The sequence below is a fragment of the Loa loa genome (assembly GCF_000183805.2).
Source record: "Loa loa unplaced genomic scaffold supercont3.35, whole genome shotgun sequence".
NCBI lineage: Eukaryota > Metazoa > Nematoda > Chromadorea > Rhabditida > Onchocercidae > Loa > Loa loa.
In genome coordinates this window covers 249,292-264,519 of record NW_018108215.1, presented here as the reverse complement: position 1 = coordinate 264,519, position 15,228 = coordinate 249,292, and the positions used below count along the sequence as shown (strand labels likewise).

General features: G+C 32.2%; 1 protein-coding gene across 1 annotated transcript; it reads left to right on the top strand.

The window, feature by feature from the left end:
* Nucleotides 1-1,202: 1,202 nt before the first annotated feature.
* Nucleotides 1,203-14,258, top strand: LOAG_03554 (AGC/PKN protein kinase). The gene is made up of 26 exons (XM_020446358.1): nt 1,203-1,236; nt 1,421-1,530; nt 1,757-1,925; nt 2,592-2,715; nt 3,889-4,031; nt 4,447-4,633; nt 4,829-4,928; nt 5,016-5,129; nt 5,461-5,605; nt 6,129-6,226; nt 6,429-6,578; nt 7,671-7,724; nt 8,803-8,938; nt 9,152-9,298; nt 9,527-9,599; nt 10,042-10,206; nt 10,459-10,670; nt 10,916-11,116; nt 11,450-11,569; nt 11,815-12,026; nt 12,227-12,365; nt 12,628-12,708; nt 12,886-12,993; nt 13,371-13,451; nt 13,845-13,910; nt 14,059-14,258. The coding sequence occupies exons 2-26, from the start codon at nt 1,457-1,459 to the stop codon at nt 14,197-14,199; spliced, it is 3,240 nt and encodes a 1,079-aa protein (XP_020303287.1). The 5' UTR covers nt 1,203-1,236; nt 1,421-1,456; the 3' UTR covers nt 14,200-14,258.
* The last annotated feature ends 970 nt before the right edge of the window (nt 14,259-15,228 follow it).

Here is a 15,228-nt window from a genome sequence, read left to right as displayed (position 1 = left end):
TAGTAGTAGTAGTATATATATATATATATATATATATATATATATATATATATATATATATATATATATATATATATATATATATATATATATATGTTGTAACGGTACAGCGATTACAACAGCCTATCGTTTTTCTTGAAAATTCTTATTTAATTGGGGAAATATGTTATTTCAAAAATTGTTTCGAAAGCATTGACGATGTGATGACAGAAAGGAAACGACATTTTTTTAACGGCAACTTTGATTGAATTCACGGAGGAAAAATGTACACCTACATACATATACATACACATACACACATACATGCACGCACATACATACACACGCATACATACATATGCATACATTACATCTCAACATCTAAATTCACAACACGAGAAGGCTGATTGGCTTTGCAAAGTTACCTCTGATCAATGGAACTGATTTTCATTCTCTGTTATTTTATTTTATATTTTAATGTTTCTGCATTTGTATTAAATAAGAAATAAGAATTGTTTTGGCTTTTTTATTTTTTGATACCACATGTTAATTCTCTCGATGTATATTACTCTCTATTCCTTGACTTATTTATTGAATTCTTTCATCATTTTCATCGCATTCCTTGTCTTTCTTCATTCCTCTTCTCTTAAGGGCTAAACTACTGTATTTATATATTTTGACAGCTGACGTTATGAGCTTCTTCCAGGATATCATCCAAGTGTAGTGATGTGCACAGTTGCACTGTTACCTCCAAATGTTGATGCACTGCAAAACTTGAGCCATTTCTGATCATTTGTAATAGTTCATTTACTGATATAACTAATAGAAACCATGCAATTATTGCTATTGTTCGGACAAATAAGTAAATTGCCGAAATTCACATTATCTGTTCAATGCACAATGTTCAGCATATGAAATCATGCCATTGTCAGGTAATTCTATATTCCGGACAATTTTTCTTTTTTTTTCATTGCCTTATTCATCATCCTTTCGTTCGTTATGCAGCGTCATTCGATGATTTGTCATTTCGATTAGCTGATATGGTTCAAATAGTTTTTTATTCATTTCAGACTTTTATTCCAATCTTAAAAAAAAAAAAAGCAGAAGCTGCATTGCTGTGGATTTGTTGGTGTTGAAAACTGCACCACATTAAACGGAGTGGATGGTGATTTCCATCCTGTTTCAGTGCTGCTGTTGCTATTACCACTGGACTTTCTGGATACTTACTGATTTACTTGAGGAGATCAAATTTTAAAGGTATGTGCTGTTTTGGTTGCTAGATTCAAGTTTTTTTTTTTCTACTGTCTATTTTGCATCTATTTTTCCTTTCCATTTGCATTGTACAAATGGTTTGCTTTTTTCCTTCCTAGCGTATCCACCCATTCATTCATTCATTTATTCGTTCATATTTTGCTTTTTTCATTTCTTCATTTTGTTCTAGCAGCTACTTTTTTACATCGATTATCAGCATAGCACTATGGCCGATGTTGCTCGTCCGGATCCAATCTCATGGCAACATCCTGTGGAATCGAATGAGGGTGATCCATGCAGGTATAAATTTCCGATGTAAAATTCAAAAAATGTTTATGCTATTAAGTTGTTATGAATTTTAATTTGAATTTTTTCTTTTTGGAAAAAATCAGAATTTTCAAATACTTCATCCGTTACTAACATTTCTTCTACTTACCTGTGATAACTTTAGTTTTATTGAAAAATTATTGATTTTTTATTTTAAGGTCAAAACTTTCTTTCTGCTTTACGATTTTATGTTTTGCAGCTCAAATGATACATCAGTGCCGGAAGAACTTGCCCTTCTTGCCGATAAATATACATTCAGTTTTGGTGAGCAAAAATCACTACAGAAAGATGTAATTGAGTTGAAGAAAAAGATACGCATTTCATGTAACAAGCAAATGCGTATTAAGCAAGGATACGTACAAATGCAGGTGAATTTATCTGATTTTTGGCACCTCTTACTTACTTGAGTCAAGTACTTTATTTAAGCACTTAATCACATAATTTCATATTATGCAAGGACATCTGTAAAGGTATAATTGACGTAAACAGCTGGCTTTTAGTATCCTTGTGAAGTGACAAAAATTAATTCCGAATAATATCGAGCTTTCTTAATGTAGTATTTTTGACTTCTTTCAACTATTTCTTCCCTTTAATGTGTTCTACTTTACATAGAAGTATGCACTATTTATGTCGTATGAGAAAAAAAATTGTATGAAATGCTTTTAGTGATGATAGTAGATGTATATATTTTCCGTAGTATCGGTATTGCTGGAATACAAAGTTTATTTTTAACTTGATGTCATCGAATTTGGTCTAATATCATCTTCCAGATACCTAACTTAGGCTGAGCTAAACAATCACATTCCGGAACTGAAGCATCATGCAAATAAAGATTTTAATAATAATGACCTCATAGCAATAATCTCTTTTTTACCACTTTTTTAGTTTGTTATTCATTCCGCTTATTACATGCTGGATATTGCTTTTAGTTCTTGAACAAGAACTTAGGGAACGATTAAATTTCCAGTAGGGCACGCTTAAAATATGTATAGAATATGTAGAACTGTATTCCTTTCTGTACTTGATGTTTGTAGAAAGTGACAAAAGAAAGGAAGCAATCAGATTTTCTCAAAAAAGAAATCCGAGATTTGAGTGATCAAATCAGTGATATGAAAGATGATTTACAAACATTGGATATGTATGACAGTGGTGCATTTGGTAAGTCTCTTCCGTTATCTTTATATTTTATTACTTAAGTTAAACATGCAGTGAGTTTAAACATGCAAAACGAAGAGAGAATAAGCATTTAAATTTTGCTTAGATTCTCTTAGGAAATAGAAAGCTATACTGATTAATGCTTCTGTGTTTTCTTTGCTTAAAAGAAGAAGCGATTTAATCATAACTGGATTTCAAATAAATGCTGTATAATTCAGAATAATTTTTGAAATTTGTGCAGCTTTCATATCTCTTTATCTTCCAAAAGAAAAATGAAATAGGAAATTTAAGTCAAAACAGAAGATATCAATAAAAAAAGTATATTAAATCACTGCTGGGATTTCAAGTTTTGGATTTTTTTAGACTTGTGATGATTTTTGACTAGTCCCGAATGTCCATGTAGGTCGTTTATGTTAGGGCGTTTTTTCTACTTCTTTTTTGTTGACATATATGGCTCCACTTCTTGCGTGTTAGCTATTTAAAGTTTAATGGAAGGATAAAATCAGAGAAAAAGGGGATCTTGTTGGAAAACTTTACTCGAAAAAGATAAAAATAGATTAAATGGAGACGAATTTATGTATGCATCTGTTAAATATATTGTGAGGTTCTCATTTTAAATTATTTCATAGAACGAAGAAAAATGGTTTTTTAAGCATATGCAGGGAATAAGCACACAGAAAGTGCCAAAATATGCTCTACTGAAACTTCCAATACCTTTGATTTGAAAATTGCTCAAGACGATTATTTTACATATGTTATTATTCAGAGTTTTTATTGGCATTAAGGATAATGAGGAGTGATGTGATTTTGAGAATTTCTTTACCAGTTCACACGGAATTTTTTGAGGAAACAAATTTTTGATATACACTACAAGTTTTTGGAAAATCTTTCTATTATTCATAGAAAATAAATTTTAGGTGGTTAATAAATGTGCTATCAGTAGGGCCGTAATGTTATTATATGACAGCGAATAATGATTACCACTTGATAGTATTCGTTGAAGGAAGATTTCGAAATTGCGGATGTAATGTGGTCAAATAGGAACTATAGGTTGTTAAATTACAGATTTTAGTGAGGTTAGCATAATGTCTTACCAGGATCTCTGGAAACAAAAGCAAAAAATTAATTTTTTATATACTTTTACATACTCAGTTTTTAAGTCTTCCATTGTTCTAGATGATGGTGATGACGTAAATGGTATACCAAATTCACCTTCAGAAGATACTTTAACAGCAGATGGTTCATCTGATGGTGCGGGTCTCGAAATAAGTACCGAAAATACAGAAACTGTGACAAATAGCCGGCTTGCTAGCTTACAGGTCAGATTTGTTTTTCTTTTTATAATTCAACAATTCATCTACTACCACCATTGATATGAGCAAAAAGTGAAAGAAAACTATCAGATCATCCTCAGTAATATTAATAACGCCAATTATCATTTTCTGGTTTTATTCTGAAGCAGGATTTTAGAAATTATACTCAGTTTAAAGAGTGAATGTTTGGTTCGTGTCCCGCATCAAAATGAGCATGTCAATTGCGTTTTTTAAACAGCAAAGCAAGAATTTTGAAATAACTGCGATCATCACAAAATTTTTTATCGTAACAGGACAATATTGTGGTATTCAAAAGTGACTACCGAAACTCTGCGAAATAATACTCAGAGAGCGGATTAAAAAGCGACAAGTATTATTTTTTTTTCTTCGGCAATTACAATTAAATATTTTGTAATTGTAGAAAGAATTGGATAAGGAGATGAAAGTTAAAGATGGCCTCGAACGTTTCCTTGCTATTGGTCATACGAATCGTAAATTACAAGAAGAATCAAAGAGTATGTTGTTCGATTCGAAAGCAAAAATTGCACTACTTCGAATGCAAATCGAGAAAATGCAACGACAAGAACAAGTTGATGCTGGCTTATCTGGTATATGTGACACAATGAAATATTTTCATAAGTTTTTTCTCTTCCTATACGTGGAAATTCCCTGTTGGTTAATTTGAGAGGAACATTTAATTAAATCATAAAAGGAGAAAGGTATTAGGGGTACATCATGAAAGGATGTTTATTAAAGAATGTTGAAGTTATAATGACTCCATGATGTCCTATCTTTTTTTTCAGGTAAAACGATACCAACAAAAACAGAAATGATCGTTGACGATCTTCTTTTCAGGCTTCGCAAAGAAGCTGCAATTGCTGAAGGAGCACAAAACATGATCAGGTAGATTTGAAAAGAAATAACTAATATTTCATTCCGGAATTTAAAAGGAAGGTTAATTTTCCTTTCATAGACTAAATTTCATTTTAGAATATTGAGTAGTCAGAGAAAGAGCGATGGGAAAAGTCTTTCGCAAGCTATTGAAAATCAGATGCAGTCTGAGGAAAAACTTGATCTTATACGATTAGCTTTAGCCAAGTACAGGTAGCTAATTCAAGTTCTTTTTTTTTTGGGTTAAAAGCAATATTAAATATTCTTTGTTTCGAAATTTACTGCCTTCTTGAGAATCTCATCTTTTTATAGTGCATAAATACATTCCGTTGCCCTACTCCTTGGTGTTATCCCACTGATCCTAGATTTGGACTAAAGTTTGGATATTACACAGTACAGTTCCTTATTGGTTGTATCTAACACTGCCGATTATTCGATTGAACTGGTATAGCATTGTTCTGGAAATTTATATGGGACATTTTTTCTATATTTTGTTTAATGTCATTTACAATAAATCTTAGGAAAACTTTTTTACTTCCTCTAGTGCGCGGTTACCAAATGATTCACCAAAAAAAAATGAAATTCGTGACGCCGTTTTGGAATCAGAACGTTTGCCTCTCACGGGTCATCATCATCGTCGTGATGGAACATTTAGTCCAACGAGCTCTGCTCCTGGAAGTCCATCACAGGTTTGATTTCACTCCTTTCGCAGTCACTAGTTATTTTCTCCTGTTGTAATATATCTGTTATATTCCATCTTTCGCTTATAATAGGTTTTTTGTAAATACGGGTATTCGTTATGTATAAACTACAATTTTATTCTTAACATGATATTTTTAAGGATTAAAATCAAATTCCTTTATGCTAAGATGCAATGATCTCTGACTTTACATTCCTTTTTGTAAAATCATTAGAATTTGATATGCTCCTTTTTTTGCATAAGTACTAGCTTTGATACTTCCGAGAACTTCTGAATATTGAAGTTTAAGTAAATATTTAGAACAGTTATATCATAAGGTTACCTTCTTGATCGGGTTAGTTGTGCATTTAGTTTTTTATATTCGATGTCAGACTGTCTGAAGTTGCTTTATCAATGATTTACCTTATATCCTTAGTACTATAGAAATTTGAGCCAGCTCAGAAATTACTCGTAATATTGATCGATATGCTAGTCCTTCACCTATCTAAAATACATCAGTTATCCCTTTGCAGGATGATTCAAAATCTGCAAGTCTATCACGTTTAGCGCTTTCATTGAAACGGCTTTGGACACTGCCATCATTAGCTGTTAGCGGACGTCTGGAAGTGAGGTAAAACTTCCACCTAAGATAATCACATTTTATATTCTAGGTAGAAGTAATAGAGAGGGGAGGAATTGAAGTAGCGGACAATTTTGGTGGGAAACAAGCCATTTAAACCATTTATTATCGTTGACTAAATAAGAAAAGGAGAAAGTAGCACTAAAAAAATGCCTTCTAAATATAACCCTTCGTGAAACTTGACTATTTCCAGGTTAATTGGTTGCCAAAATTTAATGGTTGACATTCCTCGTCGTTTACTGCGATCAGAAGTCTCATCAGCAGTGACAATGGGTGGTGATGGTTTGCCTAGTTTCACGCAGAAAGCACGTAATACACGTGGAAGTGGCCCACGAACATCAAGGTTTGTTTGTTTTCTTTCTCCTTGCTATTTCGATTTGAAAAGCCTGAAGTAATATTCAACAATTGTGGCATCGATGTTTGAAACACTAATGGGATTGGATATGAGCTCAAAGTTGCCTTTTCATGTTTGTGGTCGATATTTCTGACTAATTTACTAGTTATTAAACTGTGAATCAATCAGCTAGTTGTACGTATGATAACTTATCAAAGAAAACAAAATAACAAATCGATGCTGTATATGGCAAATTTACCCATAGAAATAGTGTTTGTTGCACCTGTTGAAGTTTAGTTTCTTTGCAAATATTTCCTTGTTTTCGCACTTCCCAAATTTCGGTATTTTTTTTTTTTTTGGGTTGATTTCAGCTAAGGATTCTGTATGATGTACGGATCAGCGTTATGAGCATAAATATATTAATTCAATGAAAAATAAAATTTTGAGGCAATAAGATCTGAGTAAAAAATACAAAAAGTATTAGATAAAGAGTGAAAAATAAGACTTTGCACTGCTTTCCAGAAAATAAGTTAGTGGGTTGATATTCATTTTCTTGCTTTATTTCATGTTAATCCATTATATTCATTTAGGTCAACTTGACAGTGTTATTTAAAAGTTGCATAGAAGCATATCATAAGAATTCTATCTTCTTTTTTTCTACATATGCAAGTTTTATTTTTTCGAAAAAAAAGTGGGCTAAAATGGCATCTCTTTATTATCCATATGCAGTGTTAGTCTGTTATGAAAGGAATCTGAGAAGAGAGATTCTAATAGCAATGTTTTATCTTCAGAAATTTGACAAACTTGTATTTTTCATAAGTTTGTGAGGATTTTTTTCTTGTTTTTTTTTTGAGTAGAAGGTTCTATTATTTAGTACTGCAACTTCTCATGCAGAATGTGATGTCAAATGTTTCATTTTCAAGTGATTGCTAGATTTTCCAGTTATCCATTTCATCAGTTTTTGATTATCACTTTGTTTTTGTTCAAGACTGTCTCTTTGTTTTTTTCTTTCTTTTTTTATTCGATAATTGAATTTTTGTGCAGAATTTATTAACTTCTTTGTATGTTCTTGTATTGCAACCACACGATGGTATGTTTTAGGGCAAGATCTTCATCAGTTTGGTGTGCTTCTTCCGCTTCAACGACCGACGCATTGTATGTTCTCAGCACTTTTAATTTTTTTAACTTTCATTTATTGTCATTTTTCACTTAAACTTTATACTGCATTGTTTACATTGACGAATTACTGCTACAGATATTATGATTGTTTTTATTAGTTATCTCATTAAACTTAACGTATGAAGGCCATATATTGCCGGATGATGTTCAGTCAGCACGGCCATTTTTTGGCTCTTTTCAAAAGAGTGTACATATGTAGTAGTGATAATGGATCCTAAATGGCGAAACATCCAAATACATGGGTAGGGAGGCTTGAATTATCCATTTCCAATGTCTTTTTAAGTTTCTCTTAAGAATGGGACAATTTTGTCCACATAATAAAGGTGCTTTCGTCGCTTTCATGTATTCATAGCACTTCCTAGTTATTTAATGGTCATATATGCATAAATCCATGGATTTCTTTTTTAATATTTTGGAATTTAAATTTTGAATTCAAGCGTTGGTCGAGAATTTCTAGCACCTAACACTCACTGCAACTTATCAAAAATAATCATTTGTGTTATCAGACGTAATCATTGCACCAGATTAACTTCTAATCAACATTGTCGGCAAATTTATTTTTGTAAGAATTCCGAAACATGTTACTCCTGAGGTTCTTAATTAGCGCATTCATCTAATTAAAAATATCGTGTTTCATTTTTCTTCTTTTTCAGCATAGGGATGAAATTTTACAATGGTTTTTTCTTATAAGTTGAGAAATGAATTTGTTTTACGCTTGAAAAATCGCGAAAAAAGTTTGTAAAAAATCAAGAAAATTAATTACTAAAATGAAATTGACGAAGTGAAATTGAAAATATTGTAAGGGATCTTTGAACGAGTTTAAATTATTCAGATACATTACGTATTGGTTTAATGATTCGTTACTCATTTCCTGTAAGACAATATCTTATTAATATGTCATCCTATAATATCTGTAGTATTTCTATTGAATCTTAAAGTTTTTTTCATTTTTAAAATGGAAGCTGTAAATACTTTTATGTTTTATACAATGCTCTTTTATTTAATGTTTAAGCAAATTAAAACTACGCAAATAAACAGATGAATTATATTTTAGTGCAACAGCAAAGCTTTCGCCAAATGATGAAGTTGCGGCAACACTCTTGCTAGATAGTCGTGAAGTGGCTAGTACTGAGTCACGGCCAGTTTCACAGCAAGCATGGGATCAGCATTTTAGCATCGATTTAGATAGGGTTTGTTTGTTTCTGGAACGACTGCAATTATGAGTATTTGAATTTTCGATCATAAAGTTCGCAATAAAAGATTCAAAATATGAGCTAGAAAGTGGATTAGAGTGAAGTTTTTGCTAAGGTAATAGAAAGGATTGAAATTTTATGTTTCTTGGTTAAATGATTAAATCGTCCATCTTGCTAAAAATTTTCTTTTCGATATTGATGCATTTCCAGTCGAAGGAATTGGAAATTGAAATTCGATATCGTGATTGGCGCTCAATTTGTGCATTTACGGTTGTCAAATTAGGCGATATAGTCGAGCCATCAGAACGAGCTGGAATGGTACTAAAACTTGAACCTCAAGGAGATCTGTTTGCTGAGGTCTATATCAACTAGTTTTTTTTTCTTTTGTTTTTGTTTTAAGAAATCCTTCATTAGGTATTACCGTGCTCAACTTTATTTTATCAGACATACTAGGAATGGAATGAATAAAACATTGTATAGATGAATGATAAGTTCCATATTCAAAATTTTAATTTTTAGTTTCGTCTTTTATCTAGCTTTTATGTGCAATTATTTTATTTGTAAAAAATGGTTTTTACGTTTCAGTTCAAATATTTGAATCCAGTTGTCAGTAGGAAGCCTAAGCTTGAACGACAGAAACGCCTTTTCCGAGTGAAAGGTATTTTAAAAGTTCTTAAATTTTTGTCCATGATGTTTTTCCTTAAGCTTATATGAGTATGTTTTCAAAGTGCACGTCATTCGAAATGAGAATGTGGCACATTTCTACGATAGTCTTGTACATCCAAACAAATTTATGTAAATTTCGGTGATTGATTTTCTTAACAATCAGAATTGATTCAGAATTTTAATTGTTGGCGCATTTTGTTTCATTCTTCAGCGTAGCGATGCGGTTCAACTTAGTCCGTGCAGCTAAATTTAAGTGGCCAAACTATTGATAGTACTTTTCTGACTTACTTACACATTCTGGAGATTCGCACTTGACGCTATTTATCATATTTTCTTTCTTTTTCTATTAGAGGTCTTTTAGGTGGATGAATTGCAGTGGAAGACAGTGGAATATATCATGTTTAAAAAGTGATTTATATTTTTTCATCTTTCAGAAAGGAAAGAAATAGCGAGTGCGAAGAAGCAGCTTGGTGTTGCCGCATGGAGCCGTTTAATGAAGCAGTTTGGAGGTTCACAGTCGAATGAAAGTATCGAACCGATTTTAAGTCCGACATTCGGTGGTTTATACACCGCTGCTACTACAACTACTACTACCACTGGTAGCTGTTGTTTTCTATTTACAATGAGCAAACTTTTTGGCTCAAATTTTATTAATTTACAAAGACATACATTATTTCTATGTCTTCATCTTTTTTTTTCTTTTAGTTAGAAACATTTCCGTTTATGATCCTAACAGATGTATCGGTATTTTAAAGGTGATAAGCTTTGGGTTAGGTTTTAAATTTATTATCCATCTAGAATAAATCAACGACAATTATTTCTAGTTAATGCTAAAAATTTTTTAGTTGCAGGTCCTTTATCACCAGTGTCAAAAACTGCCCACACACTACCATCACGTCTGACTGCAGATCGACCTCTAATTTCAGCTTCTGGACTATTTCCACCAGAAAGTGGTCATATGCGTCCAATACGTCCTCCTCCTCTCCCTAGTTCTGTACGTTTTGGAGATATTTCAGAAACGTCGAAACCAAAGCAAAACCAGCGAATTCATGAACAACCAAAGGTATTGATTTCTGTTTTTTCCTTCTATTTCATCAATTCGGAATATATATTAATCAGGTATTCTGTCTCATATATCTGGTAATTAAATATGTAGTGCCTTATACATCTTGAAGGGCTTAATGAGATTAGGGAAAACTGTAAGACTTTTAACAAGCAAACATTATGCGTTTCACTCTAGCATAGATCTAGAGAATAAACAATCAGGATTACTGTCATTAAAAAAAAAAAAAAAAACGCTACTTTTAGATGCCATCAGCGGTGTTGTCTCGACCATCTGCGAAAAATCAAATTGCAGTATCTCACATCGAATCTCCACCACCTTTGCCAGCATCCAAACCACCACCTCTAACACATAAGAAAACGTCGAGGATTACTTCTCCTACGTCCAGTCTTACGATCGACAAATTTCACCTTATTTCTGTTTTAGGGAGAGGGCACTTTGGAAAAGTTTGTTTTTGATATGCAAAATGCGGTTTTATGACAACACAATAATTCATATATGATCTGCATAATATTTTAAGGAAAGCAGAATAGGAGACAAGAGTATCTGTGAGTAAGACGAGAAGAGAAAATGCAGTAGAGATTCACTAGTTTGTAGAAAGGAACCTTCCGTCTGAGCTTCTTATAAAAAAAAAAGCATTTCCAATTGCTCTTGTAGCAGTAATCAGTTATCATTTGGAAGCAGTAATTTTGCTTCGTCCTGCTTTATATATTCTCTTCTTTTGAATTCGTATAAATTAAAAAATCATTTCAATTTGAAAATTTTGAATTATGTTGTAGGTTATCCTTGCTCAATATAAGGGAAATGGAGAATATTATGCGTTGAAAGTACTGAAAAAAGGTGATGTGCTCGGTCGTGATGAAGTGGAATCATTGATGGTTGAGAAAAGGATTTTCGAGGTTTGCATTACCGTTTTCAGTCTGATTTTTTAGTGTTATAATTATTTCGTAAAACCTACTTATTCCTACGTCCCAAATGGTTTAGGGCTAGTACGTTTAGGGTGAAATTATAACTTTAAGTCAGTAAAAGCGAATCATTTCTGAAATAATTTTATGAATTTTCGAAATTTTGCAAATTATTTTTTTATTTCTTATTTTTTTAAGAAAACTTAGCTTCTGAACTTCTAACTGCTGCTTCATTTCAGATTGCAACATCTCGTCGTCATCCCTTTCTTGTGAATCTTTTTGCATGCATACAATCAAAAGAGCATGTTTTCTTCGTTATGGAATACTCGATGGGTGGTGATCTAATGCGTCATATACACGATGATATTTTCACTGAAGAACGAAGCTGTTTTTATGCAGCCTGTGTTTTACTAGGACTTGAATTCTTACATGCTAATAACATCATTTATAGGTGGGAATAGTTTGATTGACAAAATTTTGTTTAAATTTTACTGAAATCGACGCAATTCATTTATTGGTCAAAGTTTGAAATAGGATGTCTAAACGTAATAAGAAAAAAAACTGAAGAACTAAGATTATCTTAAAGAAGTAGAAAGTCAGCATAGGTTTTCTGGAAAGGATAGAAGCCTAAGTACACGAGTTTTTTTTCAGGGATCTCAAATTGGATAATCTGTTGCTGGATCGAGAAGGTTATGTGAAATTAGCTGATTTTGGTTTATGCAAGGAAGGTATGGGACCAGCTGATAGGACTTCAACATTTTGTGGTACTCCAGAATTTCTTGCACCTGAGGTTTCCTCGTTGCCATTAATTTTCAATAAGACTTTTTTAGGAAATTATCTTTCGTATTTGAGATTGCTTAATTTTATTTCTGATTACTTCTGCACTGTCACGGCGATCATTCAGTGTAGCACATCTCTCGGTTACGTCAGTACTGCATGCATAACATGATCGCAGATGATCGGCGTGGGAAAGTTTTATTAGATTCTTATATGCAGAGAGAATCTGGTATTCAATTCAAACGTGTCTTTTGAACAGCTTTACAATCATTTAGGTGTTAACTGAGAATAGTTATACTCGAGCAATTGATTGGTGGGGGCTTGGAGTGCTAATTTTCGAAATGCTGGTGGGTGAGGTAAGTGTGATCTGCGATTTCTTTCGTTAATTGTGAATGTTCTAGCAAACTGCGGCATATAAGCTAAAATGCTTATTTCCGAAGTATTAAATCTAAGAAAAAAAACAGTATGTCTTTCCATGGTAATTCCAAGAATTTTATTGTCAACCATAAATATGCACAGAGACATAATTACAGCCACCGTTTTCTGGTGAAGATGAGGAAGAGATATTTGATTCCATTGTAAATGATGATGTACGCTATCCACGTTTTCTTTCTATTGAAAGTATTTCAATCATGAGAAGAGTAAGTTTTACTGATCCGTTTTGGAATTCATGATTCATATTATATGGACTCTTATTAGCGAATAAAATCCAAAAAAAAATGCATTTCGTAGTTATACTGCGTGATTAGACATTATTATTTGAATCAAATACTGGGTAAGAACATTTTTTTTAATTTAATTTCACTTTCAAATGTCGCTTTTTATAATTTCCTCCAATGATCTGACCCGTCGTTCTTTCTTGATCTTCAACGTTGAGAAGGAATTGTAAGAATTACTTTCCCGATGTTAATACGATGAATGTGCACGTCTTTAGTACTGTTCACACACTATATCTTTTCGATTGTGATCATTTTCAGAATTCCAATGCAAGTTTATGTAGAGTTTTATTTTATTTCAGCTTATGCGGAAGAACCCTGAGAAACGATTAGGTGCTGGGCAGAATGATGCCATCGACGTAAAGCAACAACGATTTTTCAAGGTTACAATAGTTTTCTCCCAACATAGCAATGTAGTTAGGCTTAATATCAAACCAAAATTTGCTTCAGTTAAATTTTAAAATATTTTTTTTCTGTTGATTACTTTGCTAGTTTTCTTATCTGTTGCCATGAATATCGCAGGAAAAAAAATGTATATGACGTAATTTTTTCTTGTTTTACTGCCCTGAGTGGAACAAACATTATTTGAATGTATTCATGACTTTACAACTCTTTGAGATGTGTGGAAAATATTGCAGTGTGTAATAAAACTTAGCATTACATCCTGAATTCTGTTATTTATGCTTATTACCCCAAATAATTTGCGGATGTACTTTATATTCCGGTAGTGTCAGAAGTAATTAATCGAGAAAAACTTGCATTTTGACTATTTGCAGCATGTGAATTGGGACTGGGATAAGCTGCTGAATAAAGAAATCAAGCCGAAATTTGTTCCACAAATCGTACGTTCATCTCTTTTCTCTTTTTGTTTTTTTTTAAAGCATTCTTTTATACAAGATATCTTTTTCTAACTGATTTGGTTAGGCAGTTCTGGTGGTCGAGAATATCAACTTACTTCTACGAATTTTCTTTCAGAAAAACTATTTTCAGAAGAATCGGGAGGATGTGAGTAATTTTGATGAAGAATTCACGAAAGAAACACCACGCTTTTCATCAGCGAAGGACAAACGACCCATCACTGATGCTGACCAGATGCTCTTCAAAGATTTTGATTTTTCTTTGATTAGTTGATTAGAAGCTGTTCATTCTTTCCTTTGTTTATTTTTGTATAGGAGTTAGCAGAGAGTGCCTTTTGTTCCTTTTTGTTCGATTTTTCTTGTGATGGTAAAAACGAAAAAGAATATATGTCTAATTAAGAAAAAAATTTATCTACTTGTGTATAATTTTAAAAAAAATAATCATTTTATGATTAATGAAAAAACTATGATTGATTGTTGATTTTCTGTAAAGATCAAGCGGAGCTTTTTTCGACTGGATTTGTTGCACACGCGTTTTTAATCTGATCATTAAAATTTCAAGAATTAAGGATATATGATTGATACCACAATTTATATGACTGATATCGCAATTTCAAAACTTCAAAGCAATTGCAAAAAATCGTTAAATTATTATCTGGACTGCATTTGAAAGAGATATTGATTTCGAAGTCATATTTTGGCATTTATTTTTTTGCTTCATTTCATCATTTTGTTTCGTGTATTTTGCATTCAATGCTTCTTATCACATTCGTTTCCGCAATTTGTTCTTTTAGATTCTAGTACAGTAGCGATTTCTTGTTTTTGAATTCTTTCAACTATTAAATTATTTCATGAGCTATTGTTTTTGCCATAAATTTAATCATCAATTCTTAATACGAAGGAAAGGCTCAGAAATTTTGTCGTTGTCAACTCTGTTTCATTTTTATTTCATGACTTTTTGTTCCTTTTTCTACGAAACTTTCTTGAACTTTCCATGAACACTGAAAGCGTTAATGGAAAGTTTAAGAAAATTTGTTCATGAAAAGTTCATACGTCATTCGGAGAAAAAAATAACGATTCAGTTTGCTTTTTTTTTCTTTTTTCATCGTTTTACACCTGTATGATAATGATATCACTTCAAGATTTAGATTAATTTATAATCGCTTAGACCGCCTATTACTTGCAATTTTTATTTCCTATATTATGCAGGGCTATGATAACATGTTGACCGCTATATTTATTGGAGGGCCTCTTACTGCTTACTCTTCTTCCTATGAAGTTTTTAAATTTTCACAAAGAATTA